At 41.2% G+C, this 19,486-nt stretch overlaps 1 protein-coding gene across 1 annotated transcript in view; it reads left to right on the top strand.

Annotated features, from left to right (window-relative positions):
- The window catches only part of LOC103206886 (putative tetratricopeptide repeat protein 41), a 123,271-nt gene extending 104,314 nt beyond the window's left edge, over positions 1-18,957 (top strand). The window contains 2 exon segments of the mRNA XM_007952403.1: positions 18,062-18,191; positions 18,282-18,957. Of these exon segments, the coding sequence (XP_007950594.1) occupies positions 18,062-18,191; positions 18,282-18,957 (806 nt within the window).
- The last annotated feature ends 529 nt before the right edge of the window (positions 18,958-19,486 follow it).

Below are 19,486 nucleotides of genomic sequence, written 5' to 3'. Positions count from 1 at the left end.
CCCTCTTTATGCAGGATCTCCTACATCCCTTCCAAATGGATGGCAGTGGTAGCTGGGCACCATCTAGTTCTTCTGGTCTCATAGTTGTATAGGTTTGCTTGCAAGCTTTTAAGATCCCAGTTGCTACTCACCAAAGTAGGAGGTAGAAAAATGTTTTGTGTAGTATGGGATGCCAATTGAGCTCAATGTCCCCTGCGATTATGGTCCCAAGCTCACAGGTTCAACTACTCGGTCCCTCTGGGTAGCTGGCTGTGACCAAGAAGTGACTACAACCTTGTCCCTTGTCAGTTCTACTATACCCCTGGGAATTCTTACAGAACATACAAACACACTTGTAGAACCATTGTCTGCCAACTCTAAACATGGTCTTGGGTATACTCCCTGCTGCATAGACATACCTAATAGTTCAGCCTGTCCACCCATCTATCCACCTGTATACCTGTGTTTGCCTTCACTGACAACACAGTACTGTATGTTCAAAAGGGTTCATCTTTGTTGTCTGCACCTCCTATGTACCTCTCTATGTCTTCCTCTTCCTCAATGCCACCATGTTGATCACTCACGTTTGGTACATTGCCCTTCTCTTCATCCAAATCAATACTTATGTCTGCCTACCTAACAGTGTTCCCTACCCTACCCTCCCACCCCTGGTAACCAACAAAGAAAATTTCCTTCCATATATAAACTGTTCCTTGACTTTTACAATAACGGACTAATACAATATTTATCCTTCTTTGATTGACTTATTTCACTCAGCATAACATCCTCAAAGTTCAGCAATGTTATGCGATGTTTTGCAGATTCTACATTATTCTTAGGGTTGCATAGTATTCCATTATGTGTATGTACCATAGTTTGGTTATCCATTCCCCAGTTGATGGACACCTAGGTTGTTTCCAACTTTTTGCTATTGTAAATAGTGCTGTGATGAACATGGATGTGCATATGTCTGTTCTTGTCATGGCTCTCACTTCTTTAGGATATATATCTAGTAATGGAATGGCTGCATCAAATGATATTTCTATTTCCAACTTTTTAAGGAATTGCCATACTGCTTTCCACAGTGGTTGTACCATTTGACAGTCCCATCAGCAGTGTCTGAGAGTCCCAAACTCTCCACATCCTTGCCAGCATTTGTTATTTTCTGTCTTGTTGAACTTGGTATCTCATTGTTGTTTTGATATGCATCTCTCTAATGACTTCCCAGATTTTAATTTAGATTGTAGATTTACAATAGTAACTGCTAATAAAATATCTTGGTACCTTCCACAGTCATTTATTATTACATTTGATAAACATTTAGAATGTAGTGTAATCTATCAAAAGATATGAAAATAGCAGGATTCCAGCAATTTTTAATAGTTCAGATTTTACATTTGGAGAAAAAAAAAAAAAAAGGTTGGGACCAGGTTTGCTGGTCCGATAGAGCCTGGTGGAACCACTGAGACTATTGCCCTTAGCTGCCCTTCAGGTCTGGAATTGAACCCACACCTGTGGTTTCCAGCCAAACAAAATACAAGCATATGAGTTAAACATTTACCTCAAGTAGATACACTCCTTGGAGAGAACAATCATGGGAGAAAGAAGGGGCTGTGTATGCACAGGGAGATAGCTCAGGGGGCAGGAGTGTATGGAGGGATGGACACTGGGAAGAGGTAACTATGGGGAGGAAGTGGGAGGGGAGCTGTTGCATTGTGGTAAACTGTGGTCAGAGACATGAGACAAAGTGTATGTGAACTGCTGTATGGAAAGTGAATTTGCTCTGTAAATCTTCACCCAAATCACAATAATAACAAAAAAAAAGTTCAGATTTTAATTATAATGTTAAATTTTATGCATGAGATTAGGATAAGCATATGTGAAAATGATAGATTGGTGAGAGGGTGATAAAGCCTAAATTTTGTTTCTTCTGATCATTGTTTAGCAATATACATATTCATAAGTGCATTCTCTTTCTGTTTAATATATTATCTCCTTTTAACTAGTTTCAAGTAAAAATCTTCCCTTAATAAGTCTGTTAATTCTAAAAATGTTTGTACTAATCCTGACTACAAAAAGTGGATTTTTCTGATTTGTGTTCCAAGCTGCCTCTGACACAGTAGTCTACTGCTCTTTTCTTTTGTAAGTGTTTTAAATTTGCCTACTGAGAAACCATTTCAATGGAAAAAAGAGCAGAATTGTGCCTTTCATAGATTCCATTATATCAAGCTGATTGTTCTGTACTGAATTGTTTATTTTGGATGAAGTATGCTAGATGAACATTTTGTTACTTCCCTCTCCCTGGGATTCTTTAAAACAAGAAATGCCAACCATCTCAGTCAAATTTAAAAGGAAGAAATTAAACAAAGGCTTCAGTGGGTGAGTCTGAGTAGGGTGAGTCAGTCCTTTTCTCTTTTGATTTTAAAATGCTGGGCTCAGCCAGACACCTCTTCTCTATAGCAGTTGGACCCTTAATCCAGAATGATATCAACAACCTTACATCTTGATCTTAATTTAAACATATAGCTGTACATTCTTCCCCAAAACTTTTTTTACATTGAAAATCAAGGATGTTTTTTTTTTTGTTGTTGTTTCAATTATGGGGTCTCTGGTAGCGTAGTGCCTAAGACACTTGACTGGTAACCAGAAGGCTGGTGGTTCAAACCCACCAGGCACTCCTCGGAAGGAAGGTTGGGTAATCTACTTCCATAGTGATACTGCTTCGGAAACCCAAGGGGGGGTCGCTATGAGTCTGGTCTGACTCAATGCCACATAACAACAACAACAACAACAACAACATTATTGGGATGCCAAGTTGTCTTTCTCAAAATGTTATCCCTCACAGTTTTCAGTTTTGGTTTCTTTAGAGTGAGAACTTAGATAATTGTGATGCAGTTTGTGTGCAGGGTCCTTCCAGATAATTGCCTTTTCACTCTCAATCTTTAATGGCTATCTTCACAATGTCATACTTTGAAACCATTATTTTTTCAGCATCTCACATTACTGTGTCCTTTCAAAGCACTCAGCTTGGTTTTCATAGAAAACAACTCTTTCATTTCACATTCATATTTCATTGTTTTGTATAATATTTGATTAAATGACCCAATTAGACTTAAGGTGCTCTGGTGGTAGAGTGGTTCAGGCATTTGGCCACTAGCCAGAAAGTTGGTGGTTTGAACCCACCAGCTGCTCCACAGAAGAAAGATAAGGCGGTCTGCTTACATAAAGATTTACAGCTTTGGAAACCTAATGGGGTCGCTTAAGTTGGAATGTACTCAATGGTAGTGAGTTTGGTTTTCTGGTTAATTAGACTTAAAAACCCAATTGACTCTTAGTCATGGTAGAACCAAACTGTCAGGAATGGAAGTATGTCAGCACAGTAGAGATGAGCCTGCTAGCTGCAGGCATGCAGTGTGCCCTGGACACTGGAGAGTGTGTTTTACAGAGGGGATGGGAAAAAAAAACAAACTCACTGTCACTGAATCAGTTCCAACTCATAGTGACTCTCTCTCTCTCTCTCTCTTAAAAAAATAAAATAAAATAACAAACCCAAACTCAATGTCATTGTCAGAGTAGAACTTCCCAAGGCTATAAATCTTTATGGAAGCAGAGTGCCTCTTCTTTCTCCTACAGAGTGGCTGGTGGGTTTGAAGTGCTGACCTTTTGGTTAGCAGCCAAAAGCTTTTAACCACTGTGCCACCAGAGCTCCTTGAGGGACAGAGGACTCTGGTTAATCCAGCAAGCCAGTTTGTGTCTGTTAAAAGAGTTGCCTTTTTACTTGTGGTGGTGGTGTTGTTAGGTGCTGTCAAGTTGGCTCCAACTCTTAGTGACCCTATGTGTTACAAAACAAAACACTGTGCTGTCCTGCACGATCCTAACAATGCTTGCTATGCTTGAGCCCATCTTTGAAGCTGTTGTGTCAAACCATCTCATTAAGGGTCTTCCCCTTCTTCACTGACCCTCTACCTTACCAAGCATGATATCCTACTCCTGGGAGTGGTCCCTTCTCACAATATGACCAAAGTGGGTGAGACGAAGCCTGACCATTCTTGCTTCCAAGGAGCATTCTGGTGCACTTCTTCCAGGACAGGTTAGTTAGTTCTCCTGGCAGTCCATGGCACTTTCAGGACTCTTCACCAACATCACAACTCAAAGGCATCACTCTTCCTCAGTCTTCCTTATTCATTGTCCAGCTTTCACATGCACGTGAGGCAATTGAAAATATCATGGCTTGAGTCAGGTGCACCTTAGTCTTCAAAGTGACATCTTTGTGTCTTAATACTTTAAAGAGGTCTTTTGCTGCAGATTTGCCCAGTGCACTATGATGTCTGATTTCTTGACTGCTGCTTCCATGGGTGTTGATTGTGGATCCAAGTAATATGAAATCCTTGAAAGCTTCAATCCTTTCTCTGTTTATCATAATGTTGCTTTTTGGTCCAGTTGTGAGGATTTTTGTTTTATGTTGAGGTGTAATCTGTACTGAAGACTGTAGTGTTTGATCTTCATCAGTAAGTGCTTCAATTCCTCTTCATTTTCAGCAAGTAAGGTTGTGTCATCTGCATATTGCAGGTTGTTAGTGAGTCTTCCTCTGATCCTGATGTTGTGTTCTTCTTTATATAATCCAGCTTCTTTGATTATTTGCTCAGCATACAGATTGAATAAGTGTGGTAAAGGTTACAACCCTGACATACATCCTTCCTGATTTTAAACCATGCAGTATTCCCTAGTTCTGTTTGCATGACTGCCACTTGGTCTATGTATAGGTTCCTCATGAGAAGATTTAATTCTGGAATTCCCATTCTCTGCAGTGTTATCCATAATTTGTTATTATTGTGATCCATACAGTAGAATGCTTTTACATAGTCAATAAAATACAGGTAGGCATCTTTCTAGTATTCTTTGCTTTCAGCTAAGATCCATCTGATATCAGCAATTATATCCCTCATTCCATGTCCTCTTCTGAATCTAGGTTGCATATCTAGAAGTTCCCTGTCAATATACTGCTGCAACTGTTTTTGAATTATCTTCAGCAAGATTTTACTTGTGTGTGATATTAATGATATTATTCAGTAATTTCTGCAGTCTGTGGGATCACCTGTTTTTGGGATGGGCACAAATATGGATCTCTTCCAGTCAATTGGCCAGGTAGCTGTCTTCCAAAAACCTTGGCATAAACAAGCACATCCAGTGGGGCATCCATTTGTTGAAACATCTCAATGGGTATTCTGTCAATTTCTTGTTTTCACCAATTCCTTCAGTGCAGCTTAGACTTCTTTCTTCAGTACCATTAGCTCTTGATCATATGCTACCTCCTGAAATAGTTGGGATATCGACCAATTCTTTTTGTACAGTGACTCTATGTATTCCTGTCATCCTCTTTTGATGGTTTCTGCATCATTCAGTATTTTCCCATAGAATCCTTCATATTGCAACTTGAGGGTTGAATTTTGTCTTCAGTTCTTTCAGCTTGAGAAATGCTGAGCATGTTCTTCCCTTTTGGTTTTCTAACTCCAGGTCTTTGCACATTTCATCATAATTCTTTACTTTGTCTTCTTGAGCTGCCCTTTGAAATCTTCTGTCCAGTTATTTTATTTCAGCATTTCTTCCATTCACTTTAGCTATTGTATGTTCAAGAATAAGTTTCAGAGTCTCTTCTGACTTCCTGTCTTTTTAATGACTGTTTGCTTTCTTCATGTGTGATGTTCTTGATGTCATCTTACAACTCATCTGCTTTTCGGTCATTAGTGTTCAGTGTGTCAAATCTTTTCTTCCGATGGTCTCTAAGTTCAGTTGGGATGTAATCAAGATTGTATTTTGGCACTCATAGACTTATTTTAATTTTCTTTAGCTTGAACTTGAACTTGCATATGAGTAATTGATGATCTCTCCATAGTCAGCTCCTGGCCTTGTTTTACTGATGATACTGAGCTTCTCCATTGTCTCTTTCACAGATGTAGCCGATCTGATTTCTGTGTATTCCATCAGGTGAGGTCCATGTGTATAACCACCACTTTGTTGTTAAAGAAAGGTATTTGCTCACCTAAATCAAAATAATTTTTTTTTTTTTAAAAAAGGTATTTGCAATGAATAAGTCGTTGGTGTTGCAAAATTCTATCATGCAATCTCTGGAACCATTTCTATCACCAAGGCCATATTTTCCAACTACTGATGATTCTTCTTTGTTTCCAACTTTCATATTCTAAAACTAAACTGAACCAAACTCACTGCTGTCGAGTTGGATCTGACTCGTAGCGACCCCTCCTTGGGTTTCTGGTATCACTACAGAAGTAGATAACCCAATATATTAATCCTAATAATTATCAATACATCTTGGTTGCATGTTTGGTCAATTTCAGACCATAGAAGTTGGTAAAAATTTTCAATTTCCTCATCTTTGGCTTTAGTAGTTACTGCATAAATTTGAATAATAGTGGTATTAACTATTGGAGGGAGCTCTGGTAGCATAGTGGCTAAGACACTTGCCTGCTAACCAGACGGCTGGCGGTTCAAACCCACCAGCCACTCCTCGGAAGGAAGGTTGGGCAATCCTACTTCCGTAGTGATACTGCCTCGGAAACCCAAGGAGGGGTCGCTATGAGTCGGGGTCGACTCGACGGCAAACAACAACAACAACAACAACTATTGGAAGGAAGGTTAGGCAATCTACTTCCATAGTGATACTGCCTTAGAAACCCAAGGAGGGGTCGCTATGAGTCAGGTCTGACTCAATGGCACATAACAACAACAACAACAACAAGTATTAACTAGTTTTCCTTGTAGGCATATGAATATTATTCAATCACTGACAGCACTGTACTTTAGGAAACATTTGGAGATGTTGTTTTTGGTGATGAATGTGACATCATTCCTCTTCAGTTTGTCATTCCCAGCATAGTTGATTATATGATTGTCTAACTCAAAACAGTCGTTACCAGTCCATTTCAGCCACTAATGCCTAGAATATCGATCTTTATTTACTTGTGTAGGTTTAGTCATTTTTTGTTTTTGTTATTAGGTGCTGTTGAGTCGATTTTAGCTCATAAAGACCCCATGTGATAGAGTAGAACTGCCCTGTAGAGGTTTTTTTTTTAATGATATAATCTTTATAGCAACAGATTGCCAGGTTTTTCTCCTGCATAGCTACTGGTTGGTTTAAATCACCAACCTTTTGGCTAACAGTCAAGTGCTCGACTGTTTGCACCACCAGGGCTTCTTAGTAATTGTTTGGTGGGTTAGAAATTTTAAATGCTATTGGTGCCTAAGGCATGTGACTGCTAACCAGAAGGCTGGCAGTTCAAACCCACCAGCCACTCCTTGGAAGGAAGGTTGGGCAATCTACTTCCGTTGTGATACCTCCTCGGAAACTCAAGAAGGGGTCTCTGTGAGTCACATCTGACTTACGAGTCAGATCTCATGGCAGTGAGTTTGTTTCTATTGGTTTCAGAACAATGTTAAATGGCCCTCATAAGCTTAGAAAACTTTTAGACCTGAAAGGGATTCTAGAAATCACTAAAGTAATTTTAAAACTGAGGAAGAAAAAGATATGTCATGTGTCAGGGAATCATATGAATTAGATATAATAATCTTTTCCACTTTATAAATGAGAAAACTGGCCTCAAAAAGACCAAGTGACATTCTAAAACCCTTAAGCTAATAACTAGTTGACTTAGCACTTGGAACCCAGTCCTCTGATCCCAAATCTCATGTCCATGGGCTCTAGAGTTTAGCAGTCTTATTGGGGAGACAAGCACAGGAAAGATGACTGCAGTACAATATGACTACTGCTGTGATGGACACTGGTGGAATGCTGTAGGGGAAGCACAGAAGAGAGGCATCAGGAAGACTTTCCAGTGAAAGTGACTTCTTGACAGGTGTTGGCATGATGAAGAAAATGAGAAAGTATTTCAAGCAAAAAAGGATAAAGATGAACAAAGTCAAGGTAGAGTGGTATGAAACCCTGGAATGGGAGAGTTGGGAGATGACTTTAGAGGAGGTGGCAAGGTTTAGGGCATGGAATGTCTTGTCTACCATGTTAAATGATTTGGCAAGGGAGCTGCTATAGGGTTCCCAACATGAAGGGGCACAAGTAGATTTGTATTTTGGATACCACACTCTCATGGCCAAATAGAATATGAACTTGGTTGAGGAATGACTGGAGAGACTCCTGTGTAAAATAAGGCAAAACCAAATAAACCAAACTCACTCCTATCAAGTCAGGCAAGGATGGTAGAAATGGAGAAGAAAGGTTGGAGTTGGGATTTAGTAGGTGTGATGGTTATGTTTATGTCAACTTGGCTAGGCCTGGTTGAGAGGCTGGGCAGCTGGATGTAGTATTCCCCATGATGAGACTGGTAATCAACTCCATGGTGGAATCTGCTATGAGCAGTCGAATAGCTGCTGCCTTTGGGTATGTGGTCTGCTTCCTGGATATAAGGAGAAGTTTTGAGAATTGTCTCTAGCTTATGGCACGCTTGGACCCTGCATGTAGCCATGTCGTAGCTCAGCAGCCTGCTATGCTTTGCTGACTTTGGGACTTACAATGGACTTAAGTTAATGGCCTGCCATGTGGTTTGGTAACATCAGGACTGTGCCTTTTGACTTGTCAACCTTGGGGCTTCTCAGCCTCAGCAGCCAGCAGCTGTCTGAGTGAAGAAAAGCCTCTAGCTCCAGTGGGCCGAGAGCAGGAGGCAGAGCTGGACCCCAAGGTTGAGGGGCTTTCACCCAGCCCCTAGAGCTTGGCACTTTGAACTTGGACTTAAAGCATCCAAATTGTAAGAATAAACTCCTGTTTGTTAAGGCCATACCATTTGTGGTATATTTCTTGTCAGAGCAGCACTAGGTAACCAGAACAGTAGGTAAAACCCACAAGACTCAGTGCTTGATTGGATATGGGAGGTGTAGGAATGGGAAAGTTCAAGGCCATCCATCAGTTTATGGGTATACCATAGGCCAGTGCAACTCAGTGAATGATGCTGTTGCCATTCCAACACAGAGAGCACAGGTTGGGAGGGGGTTGTGGAGTGGGGATGATGATGAGTTAATTTTGAACATGATGAGTTTGAATTTCCTATTTGAGTGGACATAACCAGTAGGCAGTAGAACACATGAATCTCGTTCTTAGGAGCTAGAAGATTGAGCCAGAGAAAAACATCTAGGAGTCATTAGCATACACGTGGCGGCTCAACCTAGTAGAATGGATGAAAGAGCTAGGAAAAGTACAAGACAAAATGATGGCAGGAGACAGAACTTGGGAGAATATCAGCATTTTGAGGGGTGTACAGAGGAAGGGGCTGTACTAAAAGGTGACGAATGGCTCTAAAAGTGTATAAGTAGATGATGTCAAATTAAAAACAAAGCCAGACTTTAATAGCGAGAAGCTTTATTTAGAAAGAATACGGGAAACAGGAGTATAGTAGAAGTGGGGGAGGGAGACTATGAGATGGCAAGCACTCTGACCATAAGACATGCAAGCCCCTCAGAGAATTAGGGAAAGAAATGTTTCTTTTAGAGACTGAGAGTAACCAAAACCAAAACCAAACCAAACTCACTGCCATTGAGTCAAATCTGACTCATAGCGACCCCTCCTTGGGTTTCTGAGGTGGTATCTCTATGGAAGTAGATTGCCCAACCTTCCTTCCCAGGAATGACTGGTGGGTTTGAACTGTCAGCCTTCTGGTTAGCAGTCAAATGCCTTAGGCACTAAGCTACCAGAGCTCCCAAGGATAGAAAAAAAAACCAAGTGTGGGGAAGTTGGATGAGTGGGACATCATCAGATGGTAAATCAGAATATTTTACACTGAGGTCAATTTATCCTCTGGGAGAGGTTCTTAAAGAGGTAGTATATACACAAAAACATCGTTCTACACCACTTTCGGAAGTAGTGACTAGGGTCTTAATAGTTTGCGAGCAGCAATCCAATATGCAGTAATTGGTGTCTCCTCATCTGGAGCAAGGAGTAGTGAAGAAAATTGAAGACTCAAGGAAACAACTAGTCCTAAGGACTAGTGGACCATGGGAACCTCAGCCTACATGACCTGGAGATGAGAACTAGATTGTGTCTGGCTACCAGTGCCAACCACTCAGAAAGGGATAGAAATTGGAGATCCTGCATAGAGTGGGAGAAAAATGTAGAACAAAACTCAAAATTATTTAAGAAATATAGGCTTACTAGAGTGATAGAGACTGGTGAAACCTCCGAGACTGTGGCCCCTAGTTACTCTTCAGGCCTCAAGTTGAACTCACTCCCATAGCTTAACTTCCAGCCAAACAATAGACAGCCCTATGAGGTGAACAGTTGTACCAGGTAGTCTATGGGAGATCAGAAGGGCAGCATTGGTGTAGGGAGATAGCTCAGAGGGCAGGAATGCATAGGAAGGAAGGACACATGGGAAAGGTAACCACAGTATGGAAGTGGGAAGAGAGCTGTTACATTGTAGGGATTGCAATCAGTGTCATGAAACAAAAGGTGTACGAACTGTTAAATGGAAAATAAATTATAAAGTTTAAAAAAAAAAAAAAAAGGTTTGAGGGTGGGGCAGAGTTCAGGGACTTGGGGGAAGGAAAGAAGCTTGGCCAAAGTTTGGTTAACAAGCACTTTGCTTCTGATTGATCAGTGGGGATAAGCAATTCAGTTACTCATTTTTGAGGCAAGAAATGGGCGTTAGGAGAGCCTTTGCTTGGTTTCATCTTAGGTAAGTGGGCATCCATGAGTTTTATCTAAGCCGTATGGGAGGGGTTGTTATTTGCAGTAAGCAATTTTCCTGAACACAGAGGGGGGCAGATTTCTTTAATCATGGCTGTTTTCCATTATCACAGGGTTCAGGTAAAAGTCAGTATTAACAATGTGAATCAGTAAAATCACAGAAGTTGAAGGGAGAGGGCTCCACCAGACTGAGAACTGACCCTTGTGTTCAGCAATGTGGAGGTCATGGGGGACCTCCAGTTTTGGTGGAATGGTAAGGGCAAAAGCTTATAAAGAGAGAACCACTCTGTTCTCTCAACCCCAAGATAGGGGTCTGCACAGGACCAGCCTCCTGAGCTGGTGCAGAGTGAGCTTGTGCAGCACTGGGTGCAGATGCCAGAGGGCACCATCTGCAGCCAGCTCCCTTCGAACCAGACTGGGTGATAGTCTTGATGGAGAGGGATGGTGTGAGGAGTACCCCTGAAGCTCTTTTATTGCTTTCTCTGGGGCAGAAATTGAGGCCCCATGAAGATGTCCCATTACAACCTCTTGTTTTATTTGGAACCATGATAGACAGCTTCCTCTCTAATCCGTTTATTGTTGTTGCTAGCTGTTGTTGAGTTGGCCCCCACCTCATGGCAATCATTTGCACAACGGGATTGGAGCATTGTGAACCATAGATTATTGGATCTGTGGATTGATTGGCTGATTATTTGGACGTAGTCTGTCTTAGTCTGGAAGCTCCACCTAAAGTTTTTAAGTTGTCATAGCAACACGCAAGCCCTCACTGACATAGATGGGCAGTGGCTGTGCATGAGGTGCATTGGTGGACAGTCAAACCCGGGCTACCTGCATGGAAAGCAAGAGTTCTTCCACTGCACCACCACTGCCCACTCAGTCTGTTCCAGACATGCACATTTATTGAAAGAATAAGCAAGCAAGCACAATTCCTCAGACTGAAGGACTTCTGACAAAGAACCTTTAGACAGCATAATTAGTATTATTAAAAACAACTTTCCTCAAAGAACATTTAGATACTGCATAGTCCTCCCTCTTTGTTACATATTTGCAGCCTGCCTTCTGGACAGAGAATACAGTCCCTGACTGTTCTTGCTTCTTAGCCCCATTCACTCCCAGCACAGAATAGAAAACAATCGTTGGGCAGTGTTAACAGTCTGGGACTCACGCAGGGGAACTTGAGGACCTCTGCCAACACCTGAGATATCACTCATTACCTGGTAACAATGACCAGAGTTGCAGCTGTGGGGCCAGGAGGAAATAAACAGCTTTCTCACAGGGCTGGCATTGCAAAACTCATCCTATTAGCTGACAGCAAATATTATTTGAAGTAAGAAGGATAGGCTTACATTTCAGTAGAATAAAGGGGTTAGCAAAAAGTTGTACTTATGAAGACTGCTTAAAAGGGCAGAGAATTATCTTTGGATAAATACCTCATTTAATTTTTCCAGAGGAAGTAATAAATATACCTCCTCCTCACTTATCAACTGTCTTGTTATCTGACATTTCACATTTACAACAATAGTAAAAAATCAACTGCCTGCCTATTTTGCACATTCATGGTCTACGTCTGGCAGTAATGAATGCTGAGGTGCGAGGTGAAAGGACCACTGGCAGTGATGGTTAAGGTCATGTGTCAACTTACCTAGGCCATGTGTCAACTTACCTGGGCCATGATTCTCCGTGGTTTGGCAGTTGTGTAATGATGTAGTCCTTTTCCATGTTCTCATAAAACCGATTTTCGCATAACGACCTGGTCTTTGGAGCCTAACCATGTCGATAGGTGAGGAGTGGGTGTATTTCTTTATATTTTTAACGTTGTTATGTGCTGTCAAGTTGATACCAACTCATAGCAACTGTATATGACAGAGTAGAACTGCCCTATAGACAGAGGCATATCTATGGAAAATAACACCCATGGCAAGCACTGAAATTGCACCCGTCTAAACATCTGACACCCATCTTTTAGATTACCATATCTGCTCAAAAATGCACATCAAGCTCATTAATATTTTACTTAACATAGTATGGTACTGTTATGGGTTCAATTTAAAATAATAGCCACTATAATGTCCACTTTTGGGTAACAGAGATTTATTTAGGCTGGCTGACTGCAGGGAGCTGAAGCGTGCTCCCATGCTGCAGCAACAAGTCTGATTTTAGGCAGATTTTATAGAGCAGGCAAGCAGGCGATAACACAGAAGCAGAAGCTGCAGTTTCAGGGTCTTGGAGTATGTGCTGTAGCACAGGTGTCCGTCAAGGGGTGAGGGGAGTTAGTTCTGATAACCACTTTAGAGGACATGCTCGAGCACAGGTGTCCGTCGAGGGGTGAGGGGAGTTAGTTCTGATAACTGCCTTAGAGGACGTGCTCTAGCACAGGTGTCCGTTGAGGGGTGAGGGGAGTTAGTTCTGATAATCACCCCAGAATACATGTTCAAGCACAGGTGTTCATTGAGGGGTGATTTTGCTGCTTTATGTGCCTAGGAGGGAGAAGAAGAAAAAGACAAAAGGGGCACCCCTAACTCCCCGGGAGTGGGGGCAGGATGAGATGTTTACTTCAGCCACAGAAAATGGAGTTTTAGCAAGATATTGCCAGCCGTAGCTGGACATTACAAAAATAGAGTTACAAAATGGAGTCACTTACTTCAGTACTACATGAAAATTACAACTGCACATTCCTTGCTTTCACTGATGAAAACTGGTCTATTATGTGCTCAAAGTCATTTATTTCAGTTTCTTCTCTTTTACACAAAGCAGAGCAAGATCACAGAGTCTGCCTTGACCGGTGGAGGCTCTCAAATATGAACGTGTTAGCTCTGGTGGGGTAGTGCCTGAGGCATCTGACTGCTAACCAGAAGGCTGGTGGTTCAAACCCACCGGCCACTCCTCGGAAGGAAGGTTGGGCAATCTACTTCTGTAGTGATACTGCCTTGCAAACCCAAGGAGGGGTCACTATGAGTCGGGATCCAACTCAATAGCAGTGGGTTTTTTTTTTTTTTAATGGTTTTTGTTTAGTTTTAACTTGCTGAATGAGCTCTCATAGCTGGTGATGGAAACTGTGATGGTTAATAGGAACTGCTCAGTGGTGCCCCCCTTCAGGTGGTGCCCAGGGCATGAGCAAGACCTGCCATATCTTTGATATGCCTGTGCCTGTAGATTCCTAGGCTGAATCTTTACAAAAGCAGGTGGTCAGGTCTTTTTTCCTGAGGAGCATCTGGTGGGTTCCAACCGCTGACCTTTTGGTTAGCAGCTAAGCTCTTAACCATTGTGTCACCAGGGCTCCTTATGTTTAACATTAAGCATTAAAAATAAAAGGGGAAACTAGGAAATCCAATTTTTAAAGGGAATTCTTGGGATCTTCTGTCTAACATCCGATTCCAGTTCACATTCCCTTGGAAATAAGGTGATGCCATGCAGCATAACCCTTGGTTTCTTTCTAGCTGTGTTTTTATGGAGACTCTCCTAAGAAGCAATGTAACAAGAACAGTGCTCTTTATCCCCACTCCTAGAAACTATCAGTGTGGTTTTTGGGTACTAGAGACCTGGGTTTGAATCCTAGTTTTGCTATTTTCTGGTGGCCATAACCTTTCTGAGTCTTACTACCTTCCAAATGAGGTAGTTTTATTACCTTCCAAATGAGGGCAACACCATCTGCCTCTAGGGTTATTCTGAGGATTGAATATGGTAATGTATGCAAAACAACCCATTGAGCAACTAACTGTTGGGTTCCTTCTGCTCTAGACTAAAGGTGTCAAGTGGGAGGAGGTTTAGTGCCTTTCCAACTTCAGTTGGTCATGGTCTTGCCTCTTGCCTGGGCTAGTAGGACTGACCAGGCTGCTGGACTAGCTGGTACCTGCTCTGAGAAAGGATGGGTGGAAGGGGGGTGAGGTCTAGGCCAGGAAGCTCTTTATTAGCATCTATGTTTGGTGCCAGAAAGAAAGAATCAGACTGTGTCCAAGAGAATTCCGTGGTAAAACTATCGGTGCCATTCCAGAATGGGTCATGAGAGTACGGGGACCTGAGGAGCCAACATATATAACTAAGAGGGAGTCAGAGGAGCAAGAAAATGAAACAGTGCCTGGAAAGGGCACCAGAGCCTTGTCTGTGTGGAATCTCAATCCTGTAGAAAGCCAGAGCCTCTTGGAGGGTCTCGTACAGAATGCACAGTCACAGCTGCATGATCTGGTTATTGGGGCCTTGAGGATCTCTGAGAATATGTTCTGGCTTAGCTACCATATAAACACTGTGGTTCTGTTCTTCTCTATTTCATCATTTAAGGACAGTTAAGGCCAGTACAATTTGGCCATCCTGAGCACGGCAAGGCTAAGTCACAAGTGCATTCTGCTGCTTAGACTGGGGCAACCGGGGACATCCCAGGGAGTCGTGAAAGTAAGTCAGAAAGAAGAAAAACAGCCAGAGATTGCTAAGCAGAGACAGCAGCTGAAGTCCCCTATCAGATTTCCAGAAGACGTTGTGGGCAATGTGAGACATGGGCCACGACCCAAAGAAGCAGAGCTACAGAGAGAACATCTCTGCAAACAGAAGCCACAGCTGATACGCAGAGGAAGGAAACCCAGTGTGGGGGAGGAGGCAGCCTAGTGCAGCAGTCAAGGGCATGGGACTGGGGGTGAAGCAGCCCCAACTGCTGCTCCATGGACTACAGCAAGTTACTTAGCCTCTTTTAGTTTTCTCCCTTTTAAAAGACAAGTAATATGCACAGGCATGGACAATTCCATGGAAGGACTGCTAATGTACAACCAAACTCCTCATGGGATTTGGTTTCTTGGTTTGTAATATTAGTGTCATGATTTCATGGGACATCTCAGGTAATTGACTTAAAAACGGTTTAGCTTTTCTGTTCTACCTCTTAGTTCATTGTGTAATGCCTGGGGTCTTAAAAGCTTGCAAGCATCCAAAGCACCACAATTGGTCTGTATTTGTCTAGAGCATCAGAGGAAGAGGAGAGTCAGGAATGTTATTAGCTGCCGTGGAGTCTTTTCTGACTTATACAACCCTAAGTACAACAGAACGAAACACTGCCCAGTCCTGCGCCATCCTCACAGTCATTGCTATACAGTCAGGAATAGGAGGAGGAAATGGAATATGTTCCTAGCTGCTTCCATGAATGAATGCCTCCTTTGCTGTGAGACTGGAAGAACTGGATGGTGCCCGGCTACTATTACTGAACATTTTGATCAGACATTCTATAGAAGAATCCTGATCAAAAGGGGGGAAATGTGCCAGAATTTCAAAATCTCACAGAATCCAGACTTTCTGGGACCATTGAGGCTGGATGAATCCCCAAGATTGTTGCCCTGAAATAATTTTTAAATCTTAAACTGAAAATATCCCCTGAAATCTGTAAACCAAACAATAGGTTAGGTCATTTTTAGTAAAGAATGTTTGTAATGCCTAGTATTGAACATTTAGATCTTTTGAAGAATACTGTTTGTATGGGATCAAACTGACAACAGCAACTCGAAAGCTCAGATAGGAATCTTAGGAGTCAGCAAATTCCTGTCAGTGAGGAATGAACAATTCGGAAAAGGAGGGTGAGAATGTTTGCACAACTTCAAGACTACAGTCAGTGCCACTGAGTTGTACATGTAGAAATTGTTGAATTGGTGGATGTTTTGCTGTGTATACTTTCAACAATAATAAAAAAATTTCTCTGGAAGGACACACTGAAAGTGTGTCAGTGGTCACACTTTAAGGTAAGACTGGGCAGAAGGGGAACAGATGGGAGACACACTTTTCACTTTATACCTTTGTATATCCAGCTTGATTTTTGAACCATGTGGATGTGTGTCCTATGAAAAAGAATTTAAAAAATGAACATTTTTATGAAAAGGCAAGTGGCAGTAATTTTTACCTTACAGGATTACACAGGTCTGACAGATGGTAATCACTCATATACATGCGCTGTTATTATTATTAACACAGGGGAGCTGGCTGGGTTATCTACAGTTTTTAGTCCTGAGACACCCAGCAGTCTCCATCACACATCAGACTGCTGCTCTCCATGCACCAGGCTCACCTTATCTACATAATCAATGACATAAGTCCAGCTCCTTCATGCTAGGCTTGCAAATGGGGAAAATGGATCAATGAATACAATTTGCAAATTAGATGATAAAATACAGTAGTTTTCCTTTTAATAAATTTTGGAGAATTATATAAAATTATTCATAATAGCACTTTGTAAAATTTTTTTTCAATTTTTATTTTGACAAAATTTCAAACCTACAAAGAAGCATCAAGAATAATAAAATGAACACTTGTCTATGCTTCGCTTGTATTCACCAACTGATAACATTTTGCCATATGTATGTTCTCTCTTTCATACATACACACACATACCTACATATGTATTTGTCTGAACCATTTGAATGTTAGTTGCATATATGATACTTTAATCCCTATGTGCTTTAGCACATGTCTCCTGAATACAAGGACTTTCCCTGCTTAACCACAACACAATGATCACACCCAGGGAATTGAACTATCACCAAGGCTTTTATCTAATGTACCAGATTCCCCCATGTCCCAGGAGTCTCCTTTGTAGCTGTTTCCTTTCTGACCCAGGATCCTATTGAGGATCTCACACTGCATTGGTTATCAAGTCTCTTTTAGTCTAGAACATTTGCCCAGCCTTGTTTTGTCTGTCATGATATGTTTGAAAAGTTTAGGTCAAGTTTCCCTCCTGCCTTCTACCAATAAATGCCCTTCAATTTGTATCTGTCTGACTGTTTCCCCATGATTAGACTCAGGTTAAAGATTTTTGGGCAAGAATACTACAGTAGGTGATGTTCCAAAACTATCATCTAGAAATGTACTTTTTTTTTTTTTTTTTAATTGCATTTTTTGTTCTTTAATTTTTCCTCACAGTCTGTCCCTGGGACCAACAAAGAAAGTTTCCATCCATATATAAACCTTTCCTTGACTTTTTATAACAGTGGAGGAATACAATATGTGTCCTTCTGTGATTGACTTATTTCACTCAGCAAAAGGTACTCCAGGCGCTCTGGTGGCATCGTGCCTGAGGCATCTGACTACTAACCAGAGGGCTGGTGGTTCGAACCCACCAGCTACTCCTCGGAAGCAAGATTGGGCAGTCTACTTCCATAGAGATACTGCCTTGAAAACCCAAGGAGGGGTCATTATGAGTCAGATCTGACTTGATGGCAGTGAGTTTGGTTTTTTTTGGTTTAATGTCCTCCAAGTTCACCCACATTATGAGGTGTTTCGCAGATTCTAAATTATTCTTTAGTGTTGCACAGTATTCCATTATGTGTATTAATTGCATTTTATCCTTCTCTTGTCAATGTGCGAAGCCAGGAGTAATTTTAAAACATTCTAATAGTCTTATTTTCAAATATCCAGCAGGTCAGTTACTGCTGAGTGACTCTTATCATAACCTCATGACTGAGGCAATGGGCTATTTGTACAGGTCACTTGATTTAAGGGCGACCTACCTGGGAACTTCTCATTCGGCAGTCCATGGAATTCTGAAGTAAGTTTCTGTTTCATGTCTCAAAAAAGAAATGTACTTCTGGTAATTCATGCCCTGTATATGACTTCTTGATAACCTCTGACCTTTCAGTCTTCTCAGGGAAATTGAGCGGATTCGAGGCAGGAGATGTTGGCCTCAAGGCACATGCCAGCAATATTCTAAGGGTTCTAGGAATGGCGGCTCCTTATGGGAGAAACTACTTAAATTAACTTACCACAGCGCTCAGACTTGTAATACAGTGAGCTCTGCATTGAGCCCGAATGCAGACAAGCTACAGAGGGCGAAAGGCATGGACTTGGCACCTCACCCAGTTTCAGAGAAATCAAAACGTATTTCTGGAAAAGGAAAAAAGATCTTGAGACCCATTACTTATACTTCCGCTGAGGAAAAGACCAGACCGAAGGCACAAAATGATGTTGAACTATGGAATGGCCCAGAAAAAGGGCCATCAAAGAAAAAGAAAGACTATTCCTCTAAGATTGTAGCTTTGGGTAAAATGGACGGTGCAGTAAAGCTTTCAAGGCAAAGAGTTCTATCAGCCAAAAGTGAGAGCGGAAAAGGCCACATCACCACAATCTACCAGCACCCACTGCTGGGGCCTCTCAGTACAAATCACCCCCTGGATTCCATATCCGAGCTCATTTCTGAAAAGTGGCTTTTTCACAGCCCACATTGCAATATACCTCCTCAGAAGTATTTTTCGCCGAAAAGATCTCAAATTGAAACAGAACAGTGGAAGTCCCTAAATGATACCAATAAAGAATAAAAATTATCATGGAGTCTTTTATGTCTAAGTTTTTTCTATATGTCTTTTTTTTTAAGACCTTTTGATTGGGTATTTCTTCTAAAACAGTTAGGAGTGGTAATAGTCAAGGTCTGAGGATTTGATTTTTTTAGCCCCTTAAAATATTGTAACTGATTTTAGATAAAAATAATATTTTTTACATTACTCACATTTTGTGTGGTATAGAGCATTGTTGATCTTACAGAGCTCCGTATCTAAAAATATACTGAAGCAATGTTATTAAATTTCTAATTGTGTTACTTTTATATTGCTATAGTTATCTATTTTGTATTTATGAAATAATTTGTTTTGCAAAAATTACAACTGCTCTTGACAAAGTTTATGAAACAGAAATGAGAAAAGATATAATTCGGAATAAAACCATAATATAAGTTTAAAGTATTTGATACCATATGCTTTTTTTTTTTATTATTAGGATTTGGGTGAAGATTTACAGAGTAAATTCACTTTTCATACAGCAGTTCACATATACTTTGTCTCATGTCATTGA

The sequence above is a fragment of the Orycteropus afer genome, unplaced genomic scaffold (genome assembly GCF_000298275.1).
Source record: "Orycteropus afer afer isolate SDZICR_OR568_19922 unplaced genomic scaffold, OryAfe1.0 scaffold00334, whole genome shotgun sequence".
In the NCBI taxonomy this organism is placed as follows: Eukaryota; Metazoa; Chordata; class Mammalia; order Tubulidentata; family Orycteropodidae; genus Orycteropus; species Orycteropus afer.
The sequence above is the reverse complement of the archived record's forward strand: the minus strand, read 5'-3'. Positions and strand labels throughout refer to the sequence as shown.